We start from the raw sequence: 21354 nt of genomic DNA, 5'->3' as shown, positions 1-21354 counted from the left end.
ATCTGTGTCCTACGTACCGTGGAATTGCCCACATACGTTGTATGTTCACTCGATTTCAGTTTCCAGTTACAAGGGGTCCCGGACGGGAAAATCTCCAGGTTAAAGAGATGCTTGGTATTGGAGTCTCTTGGAATATAGATTTTGAAATATGATGCTTTACATGCAGTAAATGTACAGTAAAGAGTATATTTTAACTATATTCGTGTGTTATTTTATGTTTGTTTGATTGATTGACAGATGGTGATAATGCCAACGTGTTGCTGGGTAGTCTGGATTACGCTTACCTGTTTGCCTATGCAGTTGGAATGTATGCAAGGTTAGTATTCTGCCATAAGAGTCAAGTTGCCTTTTTGAAACAGTAACTCTACGGCATCTTCAAGCTGACGTCAATAAGCAGAGTACAGTCCAGCAAACAAGAGTCTGTTGACTATTGTGTCCGACCAGTGCTGAGCTACGATTGGGGACCCTTCGCGACTTGTGGATAGAGCATTTAACCCTTCGAACTCTTGTGGTTCTAATCACTGACTTTCTAACTTTTGAGTAAGTCTACATGGGCTAAACTATGAGCTAATCATAAAAGTTTAAAACTTCAAACTAATCAGACATTCTATGTGGGTCCAACTACAGTATACACACCGATGCACATTACCTGGTACTGTGGTAATTCAAAAGGGGGGGGGGGGGACTGAGGAGTGGGTATGTGATTTACTCCTCGTGTGTGAAAACCAGACAAGCATTGGATTTTGGTAATACTCTGTTGCACTCTGAGAAAAAGGAACTCCACAGATAGAGAGCAGAATGAACTCTGATCACCAGAACTGTGCAAACATGAAATGTCAAATATCAAACATTTTCTTGTTGCGCCCGCTACAGTGCATGGTTAGAGCTTTGATTGCAGCATAAATAAATAGCAGCAGCAAAATACATATCCACATACACTGTACAGTGAGTCTGGATGCACTTCTGTATTTATAAGATACGGTATCAGGGTACACAAGTCATTACAGTGAAAAAGCCCCACTTGTCTGTTATCACAGTTACTACAATTGTACATGTATCCAAACAAAGTGCACCCTTAACTTCTTTTCGTTTTCATAGAGCAAGATTAGAGTGTTGTTTTGAGTCATACAATTATAGCACTGCCTGTTCAGAGAGTGGCGGATTATCACTTGTGTAGGTGGTATGAAGAGGGGTGTGGGCGGGGCAGTGTCACGTTCCTTCAGTCATTGACACAATGTACCTGGTATACCACAGATGGTGGTGAAACTTCAACCATATTTGCATGTCATATGCCTTCAATGCAACTCTGGGGATTGTAGACCTTTAAATAGGCAGTGCACTGTACAGTGGAAGGCAATACTTGTAAGCAAGTATTGCCTGTTAAGTCCGCACAACAATAGGGGGAAATAAATCATGGTCTCGAATCTGACCTGCTATTCTACTTTTGTTGGTTATGAATATTCCCCCCTTTCCCCCAGAAGAAAAGGAAAGAAAAAAAAAAATCATATTTTCCATCTGACCCATGCAAACACAAATCCTGGGCTAGGGTAAAACCAAAGATGGTTAGAGATAACAAGATAGGAAGGCACACGATAAAAATGGACACAAAATGGCTACCCTACATGACAATACAAAAGAGAGCTAAGTACAAACTCAGTAGGTCCTAGAAACATCATTCATTTCCAAAGGTAGTGGTATTTTTATTATCTTAAAAAGATTTAAAAATCATATTCGTAGCTTTTTTTTTTTTCGATTAAGGGGATTATTTTGAAGAACGAGATTTTAAGGTAATAATGATTATTTGATGGAGGTAAAAATTTGGCATGAACATGTTATAAAAACAATCAAAGACACTTGATTAACAATAACTTCAAAGACAGCGCATCTCAGACAAAGACACACATCACCTGAGAAGCGCTGTCTTTGAAGTTGTTGCTGTTTATCAAGCGTCTTTGAGTGGTCTCAGGTGATGTGCGTAATACGCTTGAAGACTGCGCGCCGTCCGTTTGTTTTGTACAGGATTAGCGTGCACTTTCCTCCCTTTCCAGTTAAGCATCTTTGGGTAAAATCAACCTGTTGCTTTCATACAGATGTGCCTTTTGTTTTAAATCAAACCTTTTCTCACAAATACTGGTAGTATTCTATACAAAACTTACCGGGGCTGAATAGTGCAGCACTGATGAATATAATGATAAATGCAATATTCCGATGCAGTGCATTGTTATTTTCCATATGTTGTGCCTTACTTTGAATAGGTTTGTAGTGTGAAAAAATGAAAAAATATGATTGGCCTTTTTCCAATCCAGTGATTATGATGATTGCTGTGCTCAATTATGCTTGCTTGGCACCATCCAGTATTAATAGAGAATGCCCATGCACACACAAAAGAGAAGTTTCATTTGCGAAAAGTCAGTAAAATGAAAGGTGCTGTCATTGACAGATTGAGCAAGGTTGGTGATAAGAAGTGAACTGTATGGTTGTCTCCAGATGTAGTGCCATACAGTGGTTTCTTCAGCTACCGTAAATACATGTACATCGTACAATACACAAATCACAGTCATATCAGCATCAAGTTGTATCACAGTGCTTTACATCACACAACGTTAATGTAACAGGTGTAACAAACATTGTTGGAATAGCTAAAAAAAATCAAACATTTGTTTTTGCTGTTGAAAGTAATTACGTGGTACCGTAATTGTTTTTTGTAAATTGATAGTTGGTTACTGCAGTAGTCCGTAGTGTTCTTATTGTGTACATGACTTTGCCCCACATTTCTTTCTACAGATAGTCTTTGATTGTCACTGACAGGTGAATAATGTTATCTTGCGTGTGCAATGTATTATCAATTCAATTTGTGTACAATGTACATATAGTTGTAGTAACTCTCAGAATGCATTGCGTTTTGTTATGGACCAGGAATGAATCATTTTGGGGGGTCTTTGTGATTTTTGTTTTTGTTTTGTTTTGTTTTGTTTTTTAGATACATGTACAGTGTACATGTAGTAGTCCTGCAAGTATGACATCAGGGATGCCAGTTTTCAAGCAAAATCCTGAATTCAGGTCCTGGTAGTGTCAGAGTCCAGGCCCTTTTGAGTACAAAGTTTGTAGCTTCATGTACATTGTAGGTCTATGCATTTTGGGTCCCCTATCTCTTTGATTTTGACTGGCATCCTTGTAAGAGTGTTGCTTGCATGTTTCAAACCTAGCATTTGTCCATCTTTTTTGTTGATTTGTGGAAGTCACTATCTATGAAGAGATAGGGAGTTGGCATACAGTATTAGGCTTTGATTGTTTGTGCAGTTGTAGTCTTGTGTCAAGTCTTTCATCTTTGTGTTAAAGGAGACCTCCGGATGATTTTCAGATTTTTACATTTGAACAACTATAAATTAGTTATACTAAGGACAGAGTTTGAGAATTTGAGATAATTGGGATGAAGAATAAGAATATTTTCAAAACTTAAGACAAATTGCAATGAACAAGGATGATGACATGGCAGAGTCACCATAAGAATGCATGAGTTGGGGCTCAAGGAAGCAGAACAAAAGAAGAAGGCATACATAGATTATACACAGGTGAACTCGCAAGCAAGCGGTATTGCAATGGAATTACACTGCTACATTTCTGAAATATGTGAACCTCCTATGTCATCATCCTTGGTCAGTGTAATTTGTTTAAGGTTTTTCAAAGTGTTTTTTCTCAGCTCAAGAACCTAAATAAATTCCACAAATCTGTACATGGAGTTGTCGATTTATGAACTACATGATGTGAAATTATGAAAATCGTCTGGAATGTCTCTTTAAACATTTGTTTTCCCTTTCTCGTTCTTTTTCTAGTGGTCACATCGGTGAGCGCATGGACCTGCGCTACTTCTTGTCGTTTGGCATGGTGATGTCTGGCTTCTGGACGGCCATGTTTGGCATGGCATACTTCCTGCACATCCACTCCTTCTACTACTTCATCTTCATGCAGATCATTGGGGGCATGTTTCAGGCCACGGGCTGGCCTATCCTGGTGGCTGTGGTGGCTAACTGGTTCGGCAAGGGCAGGTGAGGCTCCGAGAGTTATGATGTTCATTTCCTGTGGCATTGATCATGACATTACTGTTCATGCAGTGGCGGATCCAGGGGGGGGGGGGGGGGCGCACTGGGCGCTACCACCTCTTTGTATTTATCAAAACAAAAGAAATAAAAAGAAAAATGGGGGTGTGTGCGCCCCCTTTAATTTTGCAAAGGCGCCTCCCTTTTATGGATTTCCTGGATCCGCCCCTGGTTCATGTTGATATAAACTGCTTTTCCTGTCATTAGTATTGCCATTTGCACATTTTTGCGATTTTATTGTGGCACTGGCTATGTTGAGAATTATGATGACGATGAATTGTAGGAGTAATGATAGCAGTAGTAATGCTGCTACTATAAATAGTGATAATAGTACATCGCTCAAGTAGTAGTAAAAGTAGTGATAGTAGTAGTAGGAGTACTGCTACTACTACTTATATTAGTAGCACATGTAGTAGTAGTAGTAGTAGTAGTGATGTGGTAGTCATAGTCATAATCATACATATAGCATAGTAGTCTTAGTAGAAGTAGAATAATCATTGGCAGTGTTATCATAACCTTTATTATGAATACTGTAAAAGTGGAAATTTGGCGGTGTTGAAATTTTCGCGCATTTCGTGCAACCAGAAACTAGCGCGAAAATAAAAGCATACAAATATTTTTGCTTGCCATATGTTCCTGTGCGTGGCCGTGGAATTAAAAACACGCGAAACTCTTCTTACCTGGCAAAGTGCGAAAAATTAGTCGCCTGAAAATATCCACTTTTACGGTAGTAGAAGTTGTTGAATTACAACAATACTGATGATGCCAAACTGTGAACATCATTATCTTAATCACGATCATCAGGACTAGAAATCATGTATCACCCCCTACAGGAGAGGCCTGGTCATGGGTGTCTGGAACACCCACACAAGTCTGGGTAACATCTTGGGTTCGCTGGTTGCCGGGGCCTTTGTGGACCGGGCTTGGGGCTGGTCCTTTGTGGTACCCGGCTTCATCATCGCAGGGATGGGGGTCATCGTCTTTCTCTTCCTCGTCGTCTGTGAGTTCATCAATATGCATTGATTCAGAGAGCTATTTTTTATGTTATCTTGATTTATACTAATAGATTAAAGAAGGAGTTTGATCTATTAATTTTCTTTTTCATTCTCTATGTTAAGGGAGATATTGTTTTCTTTTCGCCAAATGCTGTTTATGGACAGTTGACGCATCATAAGTATGACCTTGCGTCAAGTTTGGCCAATTTTACAAGCAGCTGCAATTGGACAGCCTATATGAAGTGTGATGTACATGACTCAACATGTCTGGTAGGAAAGGGGTAGGGGATGGGTGTGTGTGTGTGTGGGGGGGGGGGGGGGGAGACGGGGTACCATTCTACTCGAGAGAAAGTAAGTGGTAGGCAATATTTTAACAAGTTGTTCACTATTGTCTGACCGGCTAATTCAGTGATTTTTATTGTGTTGTTGTTTGTTTAATATTTTTATGCATTTTTGTTTTATATTGTATTTTTGTATTTTTTTTTGTTTGTGAGTGAGAGAGGCAAGTATAGTTTGGAAAATGCCCAAATTGCCACAATGGTCTGTGTTGGTAATTATTTACATATGAGATGGCTGGTAGAGACAGTGATGTATCATCTCTTCATACATGTATGAATCTCCTGTCCACTTCTTTCAGATCCCACTGACATTGGCTGCAAGGCACCAGCTCAAGCAGGCTCTCCTACAGATGTAAGTGTACAGTGCTGACAGATATCCAAAGCCTGTCAGGCCTCTTATAGTATCCTATGCAGAGATGCCAAATGTTTTTGTCGTATTTTGTACTTGCCATGCCTTTTCATGGGTGTTTAGGCATAGTTCCTCCACTCTTTGAAACTTTTTGTAAAGTCAGCCAGCCTAGTAGGGGGTAAAATAGCCTCAGTCAGTCAGTGAGGCTGTGGTTAAAGGCAAGAGGGACAAAGGGAATTAGGTAATCTCTATTCATCGACAGTAAAGTCTCCGCAAATCAGTGCCCATGGGTTTAGAAAGGCTCTTCAGTGGATGTTCCAATGGGGGAATAACACACAGTAAGTGATACAGAAACAAATCATGCCAAACGTTACGACAATGTGCTCAGGCTGATAGTATTGTAAGGCATGTGGGATGTGACATGCTTAAGTATCTACACTCAAGCTAGTTCAACTTTAGCTTTTCCTTCTCAACATTGGTTGCCCATGAAATTTGTCAGGCATGGCTTTAGATTTGCAAATACGATTATAGAAATAATGATTAATCCAAAGTAAAAGCAAGGAGTCAAGTAGATTGAATGAGTTTAGGGTTACATTTCTGTTCATTCACACAAAATGTGTATATTTCCATAAAGTAAGGGACGCAATCGTGATATATTTTTCCCAGAGTCTGTTGTACTATTTGTCAAACCTGGCTGTGGCATCCTGAACTACAAAATTTGTATCTGCTAATTTCCTTACACTCTGGGAGACAAAACAAGGAACTGCAAAAAGAGAGAGAAGTACGGGCCATTTATGTTTGTGTATCGAAGAACGACACAGGCTTTGAAAGCATTATGACCTATGGGCAACCATTCTAGACAGATAGGTTGGGAAGTGCAACTATGTTTATGGAACCAGAGAGGGCATCAGCTATAGCCATTGAATGCCCTCAATTTACTTAGTTAAATAGTTTGTCTAACCTGAGAAGCCTATGCTTTGGTTACATACTGCCTACCATTGATCCATGCACCTTCCCTTCCCCTTGGCCTAACCTTCTGATCCATAATGTAATATTTTCTAATTGCCATATTTTCAGGATGTATCTGGTAATAGAGGAGAATCCAGGCGAGACGGCACAGATCCTGACAAATTGCAAGCCATCAGTATTTGGGGAGCATTAAGGATACCAGTAAGTAAATGAATGATAATCTTGTATTCTTTTTAATGAGAAGCTATGATTTTAATTCTTCATCTGTTGTTGTTGTTGTGGTGGTGGTGGTTGTACCAATCATCATGTTGGAAGAGAGAGAGCTTTGCAATGCAAACCTCAACTGTCAGCCACAAAATTGCACATTAACTCAAAATGTCCTAGTGGAATAGTGTGTGCAATGTGCAGACTGACTGGATGACTCAAATGGCACTACTTCGCATGCATATTACAATGTGTGCTTTGATTACTTGGAGCAAACATCCATTGTCATATGATTTTTATTGCTGGACGCTGAAAGGCTGGATGAAATTCATGATAGACGAATTCATTACCTAATATGTAGGCAAAAATTAGAATACACACGTAATGGAAGGTCTTGTTTCGTGGAATATATGAGAATGCTGCCCTCATCATGGGTAAATACTTTCTGATGTCCCATACACATGTATACATGCAATGATTCAGTCTGTTTGTGATTACATTATCAAATGCTCAAATAGCTCTTGAAATTTATCCATCACCATGTCTGGAAGAACTTGCTTAACATTTTTAGAGTGTTTTTATTTAACATGTATTAATTTATATGCATTGTATCTGAGTGTGCAGAGTACACCATGCGCATGCGTTCGCAAAGTGCTGACTAGTTTGTATTCAACACAAATTTGTTTTCTTCTCTTTTTGTTTCATTGTTTAGGGTGTCATTGAGTTCTCCCTCTGTCTCTTCTTCGCTAAACTTGTGAGCTACACGTTCCTCTACTGGCTGCCAGCTTATATTCACTCTACATGTAAGTATTAGTTTCCAATCCATTCTTTAGAAATGGGTGGGGGGGGGGGCAGCAAACACAATCTACACCCCCCTCACAAGGAGACACAAGCATTTGAAGTAGATATATTCTGTGTAGTTACATGCGTCTCTTCTGACTTGTAAGAAAAAGCTAATGAGCCTTGAACGTTGATGAGACAAAGCGAAAAGGGAGTGATGCATATTGTGGAATATTATCTTTGGTGTTGTGTTGTAGTGCAACAAATTTTCCGTTATTACAAATGTACTTTACTTATAGTGGAGAAAGCAAGTAACCCTTCCTTTTGTGTGTTGTGTCTGTGTCCCATGCCTACACACATTCTGTGCAACTGTCTTTTCTATGTGTATTTGTTATGAATGCCTTCAATAAACCACAAAAGGGGCTGTAACACGTACTTTTATAGTAACATTTGAATGGATGAAAATGTATGACAAAGCAAGCTTTGGTCAAGCAAGAGTGATTAGCAGCCATGCAAGACAAGTTATTCACTCAAGGGTTGCCCTTACTGCAGGGAAGAAATAAAAGATAAATAGAAGACTGTAATCCTCTTTGCACAGAGAGCAAACAATTTGTACAATGGAGTGACATATTTGGAAAATGTCATGTCATATCGCTTTTAACTACATAACTCCTAAAAAAAAATTCTACGGCATGAGACTGGAACAACAAAACCAACAAGAATGACAAAACACACATATATGCACAATCACAACACACATGATTTGTTACCTAAATCATTCTAATCCAAATGCCAACTTTACTCCAATTCAATCAATAGCTGCAATTTCCAGTGAAATTGGGACAGATTCCTCATGTTTTAGTGTAATCCGAATACAAGAAAAAAAAAATAGGAAAACATATATGTAGTGTATGAATTGAGAGCAGTTTTCTCAATTGCAAATGCATTTGGTTAGATGAGTGGAATTTCACACAATAGCAAATAGAATTAGTGAAGAAATGTAATTATGTGCTTAGGCAAGGACACAAGTCAATACCTGCCCAAAGAGCTAAAGAACACAAGGTTGCTCAATATTTTGCAGAATGAATCAAAAGAGTGGGCAGATTCATCTTTACTTCTCAAATGCTTTGTCACAAAAAATGAGATCTGCATGTATGTCATTGATTGGTGGTTAACACATCCGCATTGATTGCCTTCTTCTGCAGCCCACGTGAGTGACGAAAAGGCCGCTGACCTTTCTACTCTCTTCGATGCTGGTGGCATCCTGGGGGGAATACTGGCGGGGTTCCTGTCTGATATAGCCGACTGCAGTGGGACTATTTCATTTGTCAGCTTGCTCCTTGCTGCCCCGCTGGTGAATACTGCACTTCTGAAAACCACTTACAGAATGCCACAAGGACCAGACAAAGGCATTGTCTTGTTAGCTGTTCTTATGCAAAAGAAAAGTTCTTGTTCTTCCCTTCTAGTCTAGGAAGAACTCTGTGCAAATTTTCTGATATTGACTTCAATATGTCGTGAATGACATATTCCCTTTCATGATATAACCAACGGCATGATTTTTGATAAAAGAGACCATCTTTACATATCTTTTTGATATGATTTGTTTGTAGAAAAGCTGTTTTTAAATCTATTCATGTAAATAAACTCAGCGAAGTATAAGAAATGTGTATATTAACGAGAAATATTGGTGGTTTTTGTATGATTGTTTTATGTCCATGATGTAACCAGACCTCCCAGCTTTAGTTTGTTTCAGGGCTGTGATACTTTCAAGTGGTGGTTGCAGCATAATGTTGATACTCGCCGCATCCACAATGCAAATATGAAATAGCATTTGAATGCTACTTCAACACAAAGCATTACATGCTCCCTCATTCAGTGTTAACCAGTTTCTGAGAATCCCATTCAGGGTGTGGCAATCAGCTGTATGATAAATGCCACTGGGGGCGCTGTTCAGTTGTGATGGCAACTTTTGACTCTTACAGCTCTCTTTGCCAAACACAGGAACAAGCTGAATTCATAAAACTGCACCTTGTTTGTTAAGATAAGCTTTTGAACCTGAAACAACATGTGAAATTTATAATAGCAACTATAGAATTAGATTTTTATACCCCCGCCAAACGAAGTTTGAAGGGGGTATATAGGAATCAGCGGACGGTCGGTCGGGCGGTCGGGCGGTCGGTCCGTTGCAAATCTTGCGTCGCGAACTACTTCCTCAGTTTTCGACCGATTCCCATAAAACTTGGCACAGATGTGTGCCTTGGGTTGTAGATGTGCAAGACGTATTTTTTGACAGTACCCAAAAGTACGTTGCCATGGTAACGGCATATTATGGGCAAAAATGGGTACAAATCTTGCGTCGCGAACTCCTCCCACAGTTTTTGATCAATTTTTATGAAATTAGGTACAGATGTTCGTCTGAATATGTTAATGTGCAAGACACATATTTCCGCGGTGGCAAAAAGTGCGTTGCCATGGTAACGGCATGTTATTGGTAAAATATAGGGCAAAATGCTTCATGGCAAAACTGCTTCATCAGTGTTCTTCCAATTCTCATGGAATTCATATTGAATGTTTGTCTTAGGATATAGGTCAGCATGACACATTTCTTGACAGTGACAAAAAGTATGTTGCCATGGTAACAGCTCACATATTATGAGCCAAAATGATGAAAAATTTTGTGTTGCAAACTACTTCCTCAGTTTTTGCCCAATTTCCACGAAACTTGGGACAGATGTGTGCCTTTGGTTGTAGATGTGCAAGACCTTAAGTGATATTTCTAGTTATATCTTGAAAACAAGAAATAAGGTCACTGAAATAACCGACTGTATCTCATGTGGTCAATTTAAGAGCAGATGTTGGTAGTGTTTATGGATGTAGGAGTAGACATGACAACAAGTGAGCTGTCCTACTGTGACCTTTAGGGATATTGCAGGTGCCTACTTCTTGTGCAATGCATTCAATCCATTTTCAGTTCCCCTACATGGAACATCATGAGCTTGGAAGTACTCTTCAAATTGATTCACAGTTATTTAGTCTGATATTTGACAGGTGGAAGATGTTAGGAGTCATATTTATGGTCAGAGAAAAAGATGCTGGTTGCTTGCCTGTCTCATAGACCTCTGTATGTTCTCTTCTGCAGGTTTATGTATACAACGCGTACGGTTACATCAGCTTCACAGTCAGCATAAGTAAGTACATAATATGTGACCCTGCACCGCAAAACAAACAAAAAGTCGCCAGATATGGATTTTTAGTTGAGAGCAGATTCTTACAGAGCAGACTCTAAGCTTTAAAATGATGTATAACTCAAATCAAATGGACACCCCTAACCTATCTAAATATTGGAAAGAAAGCACACACTCTGGAAAGTGTGAACTGAGAAAAGAGGCTCTGAAGTACACGGTCTATTCAAGCACTTAATCTTTACCAAGACGTGCTAGCAGTGCAATGAAAGGGACAAAACACAGGAAGTAGACCACTGGAGCAACAACAATGAAGGGATTATCAGATTAAGCTGAATTTGAATATGTTATATCAACACATTCTGTCCGTGATTAATGCCAACTTACAAAGCAGTAGAGTTACTCTGTCAAAAGTTATTGGACATGAAAGTGAAGAGTGTGTAAAGGATTTCAAGAAATGAAAAAGGGACTCCGAGACATATCTGATCATTCTATTCTCCCCCCAAAATGGGTTGTAGAAAAACTGCTGAAACACACATTCCCATTCATGTTATGATCTCAAGCTTACAAATAATGTCAAAGAAGGATAGCTCTTTCAGAAAATATGAAAAACTCAAGATTGACTTGATTGACCCATTTCACCTTTTTGGTGTCCTCACTTAAAATCAAGGGGTGCGACTTTTTGTTCGTTTTGTGGTGCACGGTCACATATGTACTGAAGGCACTCTACACCTCATACGTGCAGAGCAAGGAATGTGATAGAACCATGACAAAACAGAGTACTGTATTCACTGTTTACAGAGCCTGCTCAATTGAGGACGTGTATCATGCACATGACAGAATCATAATGCCTCAGTGTCCCAATTTCATTTCTTTCAAAATCTCTCGCTGAACCTTGCAGTCGTGCTGGAGTCGGCTCCTATTGTGTACTGGCAGCCTCCTATTAAATCTATGTTTCATGCATGAGCACCGTAGCATTACCTGTAGTACTTGAAAAATACAATGGAAGGTGTTTGAGTGCCTTGCAAGAAACCTGGGCCCTATTTTATCAAAAGATATAATCAATTTTAAATTTCCTTAACACACAGACTGCCGTAGACGTATGATAGAAATCATCTTCATAATCAATTTTAACTCTTCATAAAACAGGGCCCTGGTGCACTCACTTACCCCTTTCTGTACCATGGACTATGACCAGTGTGTACAGTGCTATGGGGTTTTCTTTGTCAATCAGCACTCACAGCACACAGAGGGTTAGGTTTTTTTGATCCACATCTGGCCCACTGTGGTAATCAATATCCAAATTTGACGGCTGGCATGTTTGACAATGGTCACGACAGAAAACGAACTATAGGGAAAGGAAGAAGCTTTGTTGACTAATAAAAAACTAGAGAGGGGCCGTCAAAGGCGGCAGACCCACGCCTAAGTACAAAGTCGGGGTAAACATAATGTGCATTCGGTCATCTACCAGAATTCGGCCACTTAATTGCCAGTGTGCTTTATCACCAGCCAGTGAGTTCTACCAAAGATCGTACACTGTTGTGTACGATCTTTGGTTCTACAGTCACATCACACGCAAATCACATCATTACACATACGGTATCAACACTCATTCACGTACAGGAAAGTCCTTAAGTCTCCTCCAAAAATCCATCGAAAATCCCAAATTCCACCGTCAAAAGTGCAGAATCGGAACTTTTCCAAGCGCGCGCGAATTAAGTCCAGTTTTAAGAGTATTGTCTACGCGACGGGTCGCGGAAAAAGCGCTAAAAATCGAGAAATACGCCGTTTTCTTGCGGGATATTTTGAATATAGCAAGCCGAGAGTGTGATGATATCAAAGGTTGTATGAGTGTACGATCTTTGATGGTATCCACAAAAGCGCAAAAGAAAAACAAAATTTACGTACCCCCTAGGCAATTACCCCTATGATTAGTGTCTACGGGAATTATTCAATGCAAGGGTTGAATGCAAATGTCTACTGCACCAGTATTCGAGCGCCGCAACGTCCCCGGTGCAATTTTGCACCAACAGTGTAGAGCGCGATGCATTTTCAGCGGCCTTGCACAGGCATTGACATTGAGCACGCATATCGTGCAGTGTGACTGCGACCGAGCAAAATGCTCCTCCAACGAAAAAAACAATCAATGTTAATTTGAAAAATCATCAAAATACGGGCCAGTTTGTGATGACGGAGAACGAACTTTCATAAATCTAGAAGGACATAGTCCCTCAAATAGGCCTAAACGTAAATTTCGGAATTCTTACGAACATTTGAGCAGCGAAGTCGGATCGTTGGGGAGTTTATGTTTTCGTATGGTAGCGGAAAATCGCAAAGTGAGAAACGGGAAATTTTCGGAATGGTCACTATACCATGGGGTCAAAACTTCAAGGTCACACAGAATTTGCAAGGGTCAACCGATTATCACCAAAATCTAATCGATTCTTTCCTGCCATTATCCAAACATCCCCATAACATTTCGTGCAAATCCGTTTACCCGTTCTCTTGTTATCTTGTACACAAACAAACAAACAAACAAACAAACAAACAAACAAACAAACAAACAAACATACGGAACCCTTTACATAACCCCCTGCCGATTTTCATCGGCGTGGGTAATAAGACAGTTTGTGCAATGATATCTGAACTACATTGGACAATTACAAAAATAAAAGTGGATTAATATTTAGATTAGCGAGCACTTTAAATCAATATAGTCAAGCAGAAAGAGGTCATTTACATGTAAGGGGATGCTGCTTGAATGACTTTTGTTAATTTGGTTGGACAGAAAAACGTTCACCTGATCATTCTGATATGCTTGTAGTTAGTGCAGTGGCTGTCACCTACATAGAAATATTTGTTATACTTTTTCTTCCTGAAAGACCATTCTTCATTTGTCTGAAATTTGCTTGGGCTTTGAAAATTCTGTTTGAAGAAGAATGTACAAATGATTACATATGTAACTTTGTTCTTTACAGTTTCTTTTTGGTTTTGTCATTTTCTTTTTTCTCTCTCTCTCTCTCTCTCTCTCTCTCTCTCTCTCTCTGCAGCATTAATGGCCATCACTGGATTCTTTGTGAATGGCCCATATGCACTCATAACGACAGCAGTGTCCGCAGATTTGGTAAGACCAATTTTTACAATGATTCAGAGGTATTAGACTAATAACATTGATTATGGTAGAAACTACGTAACCGTGATAAACAGAGCATTTGTATATTTTAAGTTGAAATGCATTGATCACCATTGACTGAAGCAAACAATTAAATATCCTTCAAAACAGCGAGGAAGCATTCAGTTGTGTGTCCAGTTTTGTAAGAAAAATACTTTATTCTATAAAGGTGAATGCGGCATTATCAAGTGTCCTTTCTTTTGTTTTAGAATACAAATGTACATATCAATTTTCAATTCAATGGATCACATAAAAGTGTACACTATCAGTCACTAGTGGTTGTGTCTGCATGCTGACCATATGCCACTTGCAAAAGAATGAGTTGATCTCAGTGAGTGGTGACTTGAATATTATATTCTTAGTATGTTGTACTGTTTAGACAATCATTTCTGAGGCCATTGTCCTCGTCAAGCATTTGCTTATGATGGTCTCCTGTATTTCTGTTATATCCAAAATTGCTTAATTTGTCTTTTAAATGACAGATACAGGGGATCGTATGTTTGCATAAATGTATATGCATAAAATAATGCCCGCTTGTTTTCATTTTGCATTTTGTTAGAAAAAATGTTGAATGTTTGAGTTTATCATTTATCTAAACTGTCAGATTCAAATTATACTGTGCTCAGTTAGTTTGTTCAATTTACTTTGTAGCTCATTTATGTCTGAAAAAAAAAATCAGAAATCAAATCCAGTCAAATCAAATCTCACACACCCATGCGCAACACACATAGTCAAATTTTTGCGACTCACTCGTGTACTTCCCTTCTGATAATGCGAAATTACTGTGCAGTAGGCATCACCAGAGCGCATATGTAGTAATCGTACCCGGTATCTAATTTTTCTCTTTTTATCATGACTAAAATATTCTCACTTCATAACAAAAATGCATTTTCAGAGTGTACAGTTGATATTTCTTTTCCCAACACGTAGCAGTTACTATTGAAAACCTACAAAACTATTGTAGTTCTGAGATAGATATTTACTTCTATATGAATACTGAAATTTTTGCATGATTTTTATTTGTTATATACATGCATAGAAACTGTTTTATTGATTTATGCACTTCTAAGAACTGAATCTCATTAATATGGTATGAATAATCAGTGTCGATATTTATTTTCTTTTTTCTTTTCACATGTGAACAGGGCACACATCCATCAATAAAGGGCAATGCCAAGGCCCTGGCCACAGTATCAGCCATCATAGATGGTACTGGGACAATAGGGGCAGCAGTGGGTCCCCTTCTCACTGGTATTCTCAACCCCAACAATGATGCCACTGGTTGGTATAAGGTCTTCCTGATGCTGGCTGCAGCAGAGATATTGGGTGCACTGGTAAGTTTGGTCACATGTCTAGTACTCCTGTTGAGGTTGTGCACCTGAAACGCTGTTGACGTGAAATACAATATATTCAGGCATGATATTCTGTAGATTTAAATCTGATTTCTGACTATTTTCTCAAGTAGAGTTCTATACACAATTTGCATTTTTTCCATGTACAGTGTATCAAAATCACTCGAAAATTTTGATTTCCATTTATTTCAACAACCTCAATATCATCCCTGTATATTTCAAAATGTGACATTTTCCCAGCTTTTTGCATGATGTGAAAGAAGTACTGTGTTTTGAATTTTTCAAAATATGTGAAATTTGTTGCTTGCAAACATTTCAGCATGACTGATATACTGATGGGCAAAACATGGAACATGTCATGAAAAGTATATAATGATAACAATATGACCTTGCTGGAAAAATAAACCACATGAAGATTGTCACTACTGGAGTACATTGCAGGTCTTGGCTGACATTCCACACATAGAGACTTTTTTCCCTTTCTTTTTTAATGGTAGAGTCAAAGTTCTTCTTGTCTTTAGTCAACCATGAAAATTGTGTGGGTTTTTAAAATATTCTGAACATTTTTATCTCTTTCATCCTCTGAATCTCTGCCACTCTCACTCACAGATGATGGTGCGGCAAGTTTACAAAGAAGTCAGGAAGCTGTGTACCAGGAGAGACCCCGCCTACTCACCCCTGAATAGTTGTCCCTCCGATCAAGAAGGGTACGTATCTAGGAAAGACAAACCTCAGCTCAGGCCGGTTTTTGTCTTTCTTACTCTCTGATACCCTTCCCCCTCAGTTTTGGTGAGATTAACTCTGGAGTTCAAACTATAAAATGGCATGGATCATATGCACAGTTTCTTTCTTTTTCAATTTGGTTTTCAATTCATGAAGAGGCTAATATTTTATAGAGAGTAACTGTGTGCTAACTCATTCTTGTGCACCACTCCAGCTATGTTAACTTGTTCTGAGAAATGAAGTGCTCAAATGATATTTCACTATTGGGGAGAAGCTGTAAAACTTCTTTTTTTTTTCCATTAATCAGGACAATGCAGTCACAGTAGTTTGTATCTGCAGGTGTAATGTGTGAGTGTGTGTGATTTTATTTGAGATATCATTGTTGTTTTGTTTGTTTTTTTGCTTTTGTTTTTGTTTTGTTTCTTTTTTTGGTTTTTTGGTGTGGGTGATGACTCGGGGGGGGGGGGGGGGAAATTAGGTTCCTATTCTTGTTTAGATTTGTAATTTGATGGTGAAATGGAAGAGCACTAAGAAAAAGAGAGGGAAATATTGAAATTTATTAGTACATTTCTGCATTATCTCCAAGGATGGAAACTGCTAAACTTGCTCATGGAAATGGGATGGCAATTGTGTTTTATTTTTTATTTTTTATTTTTTTATTATGGAATATAACCACTCTCAAGGTTACCCTTCGATTGCCAATTGAATTATGCAAGATGCTGTACATGGCACATTCACTATTCAGCCGACCTAGACTCATGCCATATTATCATTGTCCCATTTATGTTTGCATAGGGCTTAAACTTGGCTGTGTCTCATTTTTTGTTTGTTTTTTGGGGTTTTTTTTTTGGTGAGCAGGAGGCAGTGAAGTGTGTCCTGTATGTTTGTATGGAGATATCTGCTTTGTATGACATGGTAAAAACAGCTAATGGTTGTATGGATGTATGTATGTATTACATGCATGTGTGTCTGTGTGTATGTATGTGTGTACACATCGTATGTATGGCATGAATTTATTTGTCACACCATCACATATAAAGATATTTTTTTTTCTTATCTTCTTGTTTGTTTGTCACTTTTCCCCGGAATCAAAATTCCCCTCTTGAAGGTGCACAGTATTCCTGCAGGAAACCGGGTAATGTCATTGTGAAACCTAGTTTGATATCAACCTATGATATTTGGGGTCTATTTTGCTCACATTGACTTTTCGAGATCGTATTACCTTGTATATTAGCGTGCACTGTCAAAGTGTGGTGTGACTGTTTTGCAATTTTTAGTTTGAATGCTGCAAGCATACCATGCCCTATTATTCTTTTCACAAGACCTGCAATGGTTTTTCCTTTCTGATTTGGGAGAGAAAAAAGAAGAAGATGAAATTAAATATACCTCTACCTGTCATTATCAGAAATAACATGCAGTCTGACTTGGCCCATGGAAATTCAATCTTTGACCTTCCTCTGTATCATGCATCATAAAGGAAATACAGCTTTTGTAACAACTACCATCTCCATCATTATTATAGTAACAACTAAAACACTCAGAAGGAAAAGGTTGTTCCTTTCCTTGTACTGATATGCTTATTGTTCTCTTGGGTTTCAACTGGTGTATACTTCTGATAGATGGAAGCAATGTATGGCATATTCCTTTATCTCACTAAATACATTTTTATTCATCGGTATTCTGTGTGAAAGGAAAAGGAAGTTGATAACATTTAGTGGGTTGAGAATAGAAAGAGCTGACCTCCTTTATTTTTCAAGGTTTAGCTGTCATGCTACCTATAAAATGTTTGATATTTCCCCATCAGTTACTGTTAATTTACAGATATCTTTAAGTTGAAGGAGAAAACATCAAACAAAATGATCCTATGTAAAATTACTTCAAGATTGATATAGAAAATGGCCCCAATACTGACAGAACAGTGGAAACAGCAGTATAATGGTGTGCAATTTATTTGAGGCATTTCTGATCATTTGATAGGATTTGGAATAAGTATTTCCCTCTGCATGTAATAGAAATATATACCAACTTGGTACATTTATTCATGGGAGAATCTATTCCCACCAATCCTATGCAATTATTATTAAAGCGGAGAGCTCCGTGCCATGGCCATAAAAGAAAACTACGAAGGGAAGTGTCCCCCATAATGACGGTGGTTCCTCCCCTTAAGGAATAAGCAAAACATATATGTCGTAGTAGGAAGAACTTAGCCACATCATTGCCATCCTCTCACTCTTACATGTACATGCAAATAATCACAATTTACGATAAACCAGCAAAAATTACTCTTAATTCTGTGGCATTTCTACACCTGGCTATTCGTGTGCACTGTCTCACCAAATCTCCTCGCAGCCTTTATTTAATTTTTATTTCTTAAAGTTTATTTATGTGAAGCAACCACATGTAGATAAACTTGGCAATATTTCTGATTCTGATTCTTTCTGTTTCATGTATTTTTGAATGCCTTTATCTTCAATTAAACTTTCTTCCTGTCTCCCCAAAGGAACACATACGATAGGTATTGATAGATTACTTTAGGTATTCTACAAATTGATAGATTATACAAGTCATTTGTACCAGAACTGCTGGCACTACCACCACCATATCTCTGACTACCACTTCTATATTGGCTGTATTTACCTCAACTTTTCTTATCACTTAATATCTGTGATTACTACCACTATGAACACTATTTCAACTTCTTGTTGATTTCACCGTTCATTTTGGCACAGGTTCAACTGGCAAGAAAAAAAAAAAGTGTTGCTGAACATTTCTTGCACATTTTCTTGCCCTACTGATGCTCATGAGGGAAAACATATTTTTATCTCATCAAAAAGTAGTTAGCAGATAAAATCAACTTTTCAGCTTATAACATGACAAGTTAGTTTTTTTTAGATGTGTTAGCCTTTTTTACCTGTTTCATTGGAGCCTAGTTATTTTTCCTTGGAATCCTTTGATCCCCTATGCTACATTTGATGCTTTTTCAGCATATTCTAAAATCAGGTAATTTTGTTTTGCTCTGTATGCAGATTCTGTTTATTTGTGAGCATGAAAATCAAGTCATTATTGGCCAATTTGTTTTTCCATATATACCTTAAGTTATCTAATTTTCAGGTGTCCTCAATCTTCTTGTAGTAAACTTGCATTTATAACTAGAAGCATTTCAGTGACAGACCAAGTCACATGTCCAACATATAAATATTGTGACTGAATTCTGTAGAAGAGCAATAGTTTGGTTATGTTGCATGCTGCTGTGGTAATGGTATTGGTTTTAGAGGCTTTTGTTTTTGTTTCAACTTCACACGAAAATGTCTGTGATCTCCTCATGTGGGAAAATGTCTGTACAAGAAACTAACAACTTATACAGTATATGGCATTACTTTTGGATTGTTTTGTAGTTACCTGTGTCAAGGGGTATGTACTATGGAGAATTGTGCAGAGGTTATCAACTTTAACCCGTTGAGGACGAGTCCCGAGTATACTTGGGCAGGTGTCTATGGGAAATGCGTGTTGTAGCAAAATCAAACCATCCTCAACAGGTTAAATAATGCTAAATTATGATTACATTGCCACTGTAGCAAGTGTCTGTGAAGTGTATCAATGTGTAAGGGATTAATAAATGTGGTCTAACTTCACAGCTCCATTAAATGCAATGGCCAAATAGGACCCATTGTGGGCCATCATGCAAAATTCTACCATATATTTGAAGATATGGGTGTAACTACATGTACCAGTATTAGAAACATGGGAAGCTAGACTCCTTTTCACTATCCCACAATGCTCTGCCTAGTGGTAGTCATCTCTGCCCAGGCAGTGTTATTTGTCTTCAAAATTTGTAGACTTTGTGCATGTCATGTTTATACACATAATATGATTTTGAATGAGTGGTGTGTCAGTAGTGTGTTTTTCTCTGTGTGTGTTTGTTTATGTGTGTCTGCATGCATTTCTTTTCCACCAACTGAAGGATTACATTAGAGAATTTGACAATGCTTAATAAAAATTGAATATGATCGTGTTTGGGTAACCTGTGTTTTACCCATGCACATATAATTTGTTACTCTGTCCCATTATGATTCTATCTCTGTGTTTATCTTGTTTTCTACTTTGCTTCTTATAATTTTTCTTTGGTGTTTTATGCTGTTACTACAAAAAAAAAAAGAAATCATGTGATATGCATTGTGTGCTTAACTTTTTCTTTTAGCACTTGGCACGTTCAACTGCCATTGTTTTCTTTTTCTTTATATTAGTTGAGAAATATTTGACATCAATTCCTTTTATCATCATTTCATTGTGTGGAATCTATTCCGTGTGAGATGACTTCCCTCCTCATCCAGCATCTTTTCCTCCAAATTTGTTTCCTCGTATTTTATTCCCTATCTTGTCTTTCTGTGTTCTCTTCCTCTCCTTTAATATCATCAGCAGATTTTGTTTGACTTTCAAAGAATTATGTTCCTTCTGATAACACCATCTATATGAGTAACCACAGGGCTGTCATGCTTTAATGCAGTCTTTACCTCTAGCACATGTTCAGTTATGTTTACCTTTATTCTTGACATTTACCTCCCTCTAATTAGACAGTGCTTTCTCTTTTAACAGTGCATCCATGTATCATATTTGTTTCCTTCTGTTTTCTTTTGTTTCTTTTCCACCACTTTCTATCACCTAACTCTTCTAACCCAAAGACGGAAGGCTCCGCCCCTATCTTACTCCACATTTCCTCCTGTAACAGGGACACAGCCTGCCACGAGTCCATACTCTGACCCCGAAACGGGCAGCTTCTGATGAGGCTGCTGCCAAGGAGCCAACTTGTAAGTTTGTGTCCATGTGTGAATGTCCAAAGTTAACACAGCATTGTCCTCTGTTCTGCTGTCGTTCGTGTAATAACAGCTGTTAACTTGTTCTTCTGTGGCTCCTGGGTTTGTATATATGTTGGTGATCTAACATTATAATAGAACAGTAGAATATTTTCGTGTAAATGTATATATATCGTCGCTGGGGTGACAAGACCTTGTATCTGAAATTTTGGTGAAAATGACTTTTTTGGATTGATGGTCAAATAATGGGTTAAGTGATGTCCTGGCCAAATCCCAACTGTCTTACTCCAAAAGTGAAGCCACCATGGCATGTCAAAGGAAAGGCTATCCCATTCGCTACAGTGCATTGGCCGCCATGTTTTTTTTTCTATCCTGAACATTT

At 38.3% G+C, this 21354-nt stretch overlaps 1 protein-coding gene across 1 annotated transcript in view; it reads left to right on the top strand.

The window, feature by feature from the left end:
- Window positions 1-20940, top strand: part of LOC139736312 (glucose-6-phosphate exchanger SLC37A2-like) — a gene marked incomplete at its 5' end in the record, with an annotated part of 29032 nt that extends 8092 nt beyond the window's left edge. Inside the window, 12 exons of the mRNA XM_071647039.1 lie at window positions 238-316; window positions 3834-4046; window positions 4931-5097; window positions 5730-5782; window positions 6857-6949; window positions 7665-7755; window positions 8938-9086; window positions 10872-10920; window positions 13965-14038; window positions 15232-15420; window positions 16048-16145; window positions 20841-20940. Coding sequence (XP_071503140.1) covers window positions 238-316; window positions 3834-4046; window positions 4931-5097; window positions 5730-5782; window positions 6857-6949; window positions 7665-7755; window positions 8938-9086; window positions 10872-10920; window positions 13965-14038; window positions 15232-15420; window positions 16048-16145; window positions 20841-20940 — 1355 coding nt within the window. The remainder of the gene's footprint in view (window positions 1-237; window positions 317-3833; window positions 4047-4930; window positions 5098-5729; window positions 5783-6856; window positions 6950-7664; window positions 7756-8937; window positions 9087-10871; window positions 10921-13964; window positions 14039-15231; window positions 15421-16047; window positions 16146-20840) is intronic.
- Between the last annotated feature and the right edge of the window lie 414 nt (window positions 20941-21354).

Source organism: Diadema antillarum, unplaced genomic scaffold, assembly GCF_040938485.1.
Source record: "Diadema antillarum isolate AM-2024a unplaced genomic scaffold, OU_Dant_1.0 seq00000636_RagTag, whole genome shotgun sequence".
NCBI lineage: Eukaryota > Metazoa > Echinodermata > Echinoidea > Diadematoida > Diadematidae > Diadema > Diadema antillarum.
This window is presented reverse-complemented; position numbering and strand designations above follow the sequence as displayed.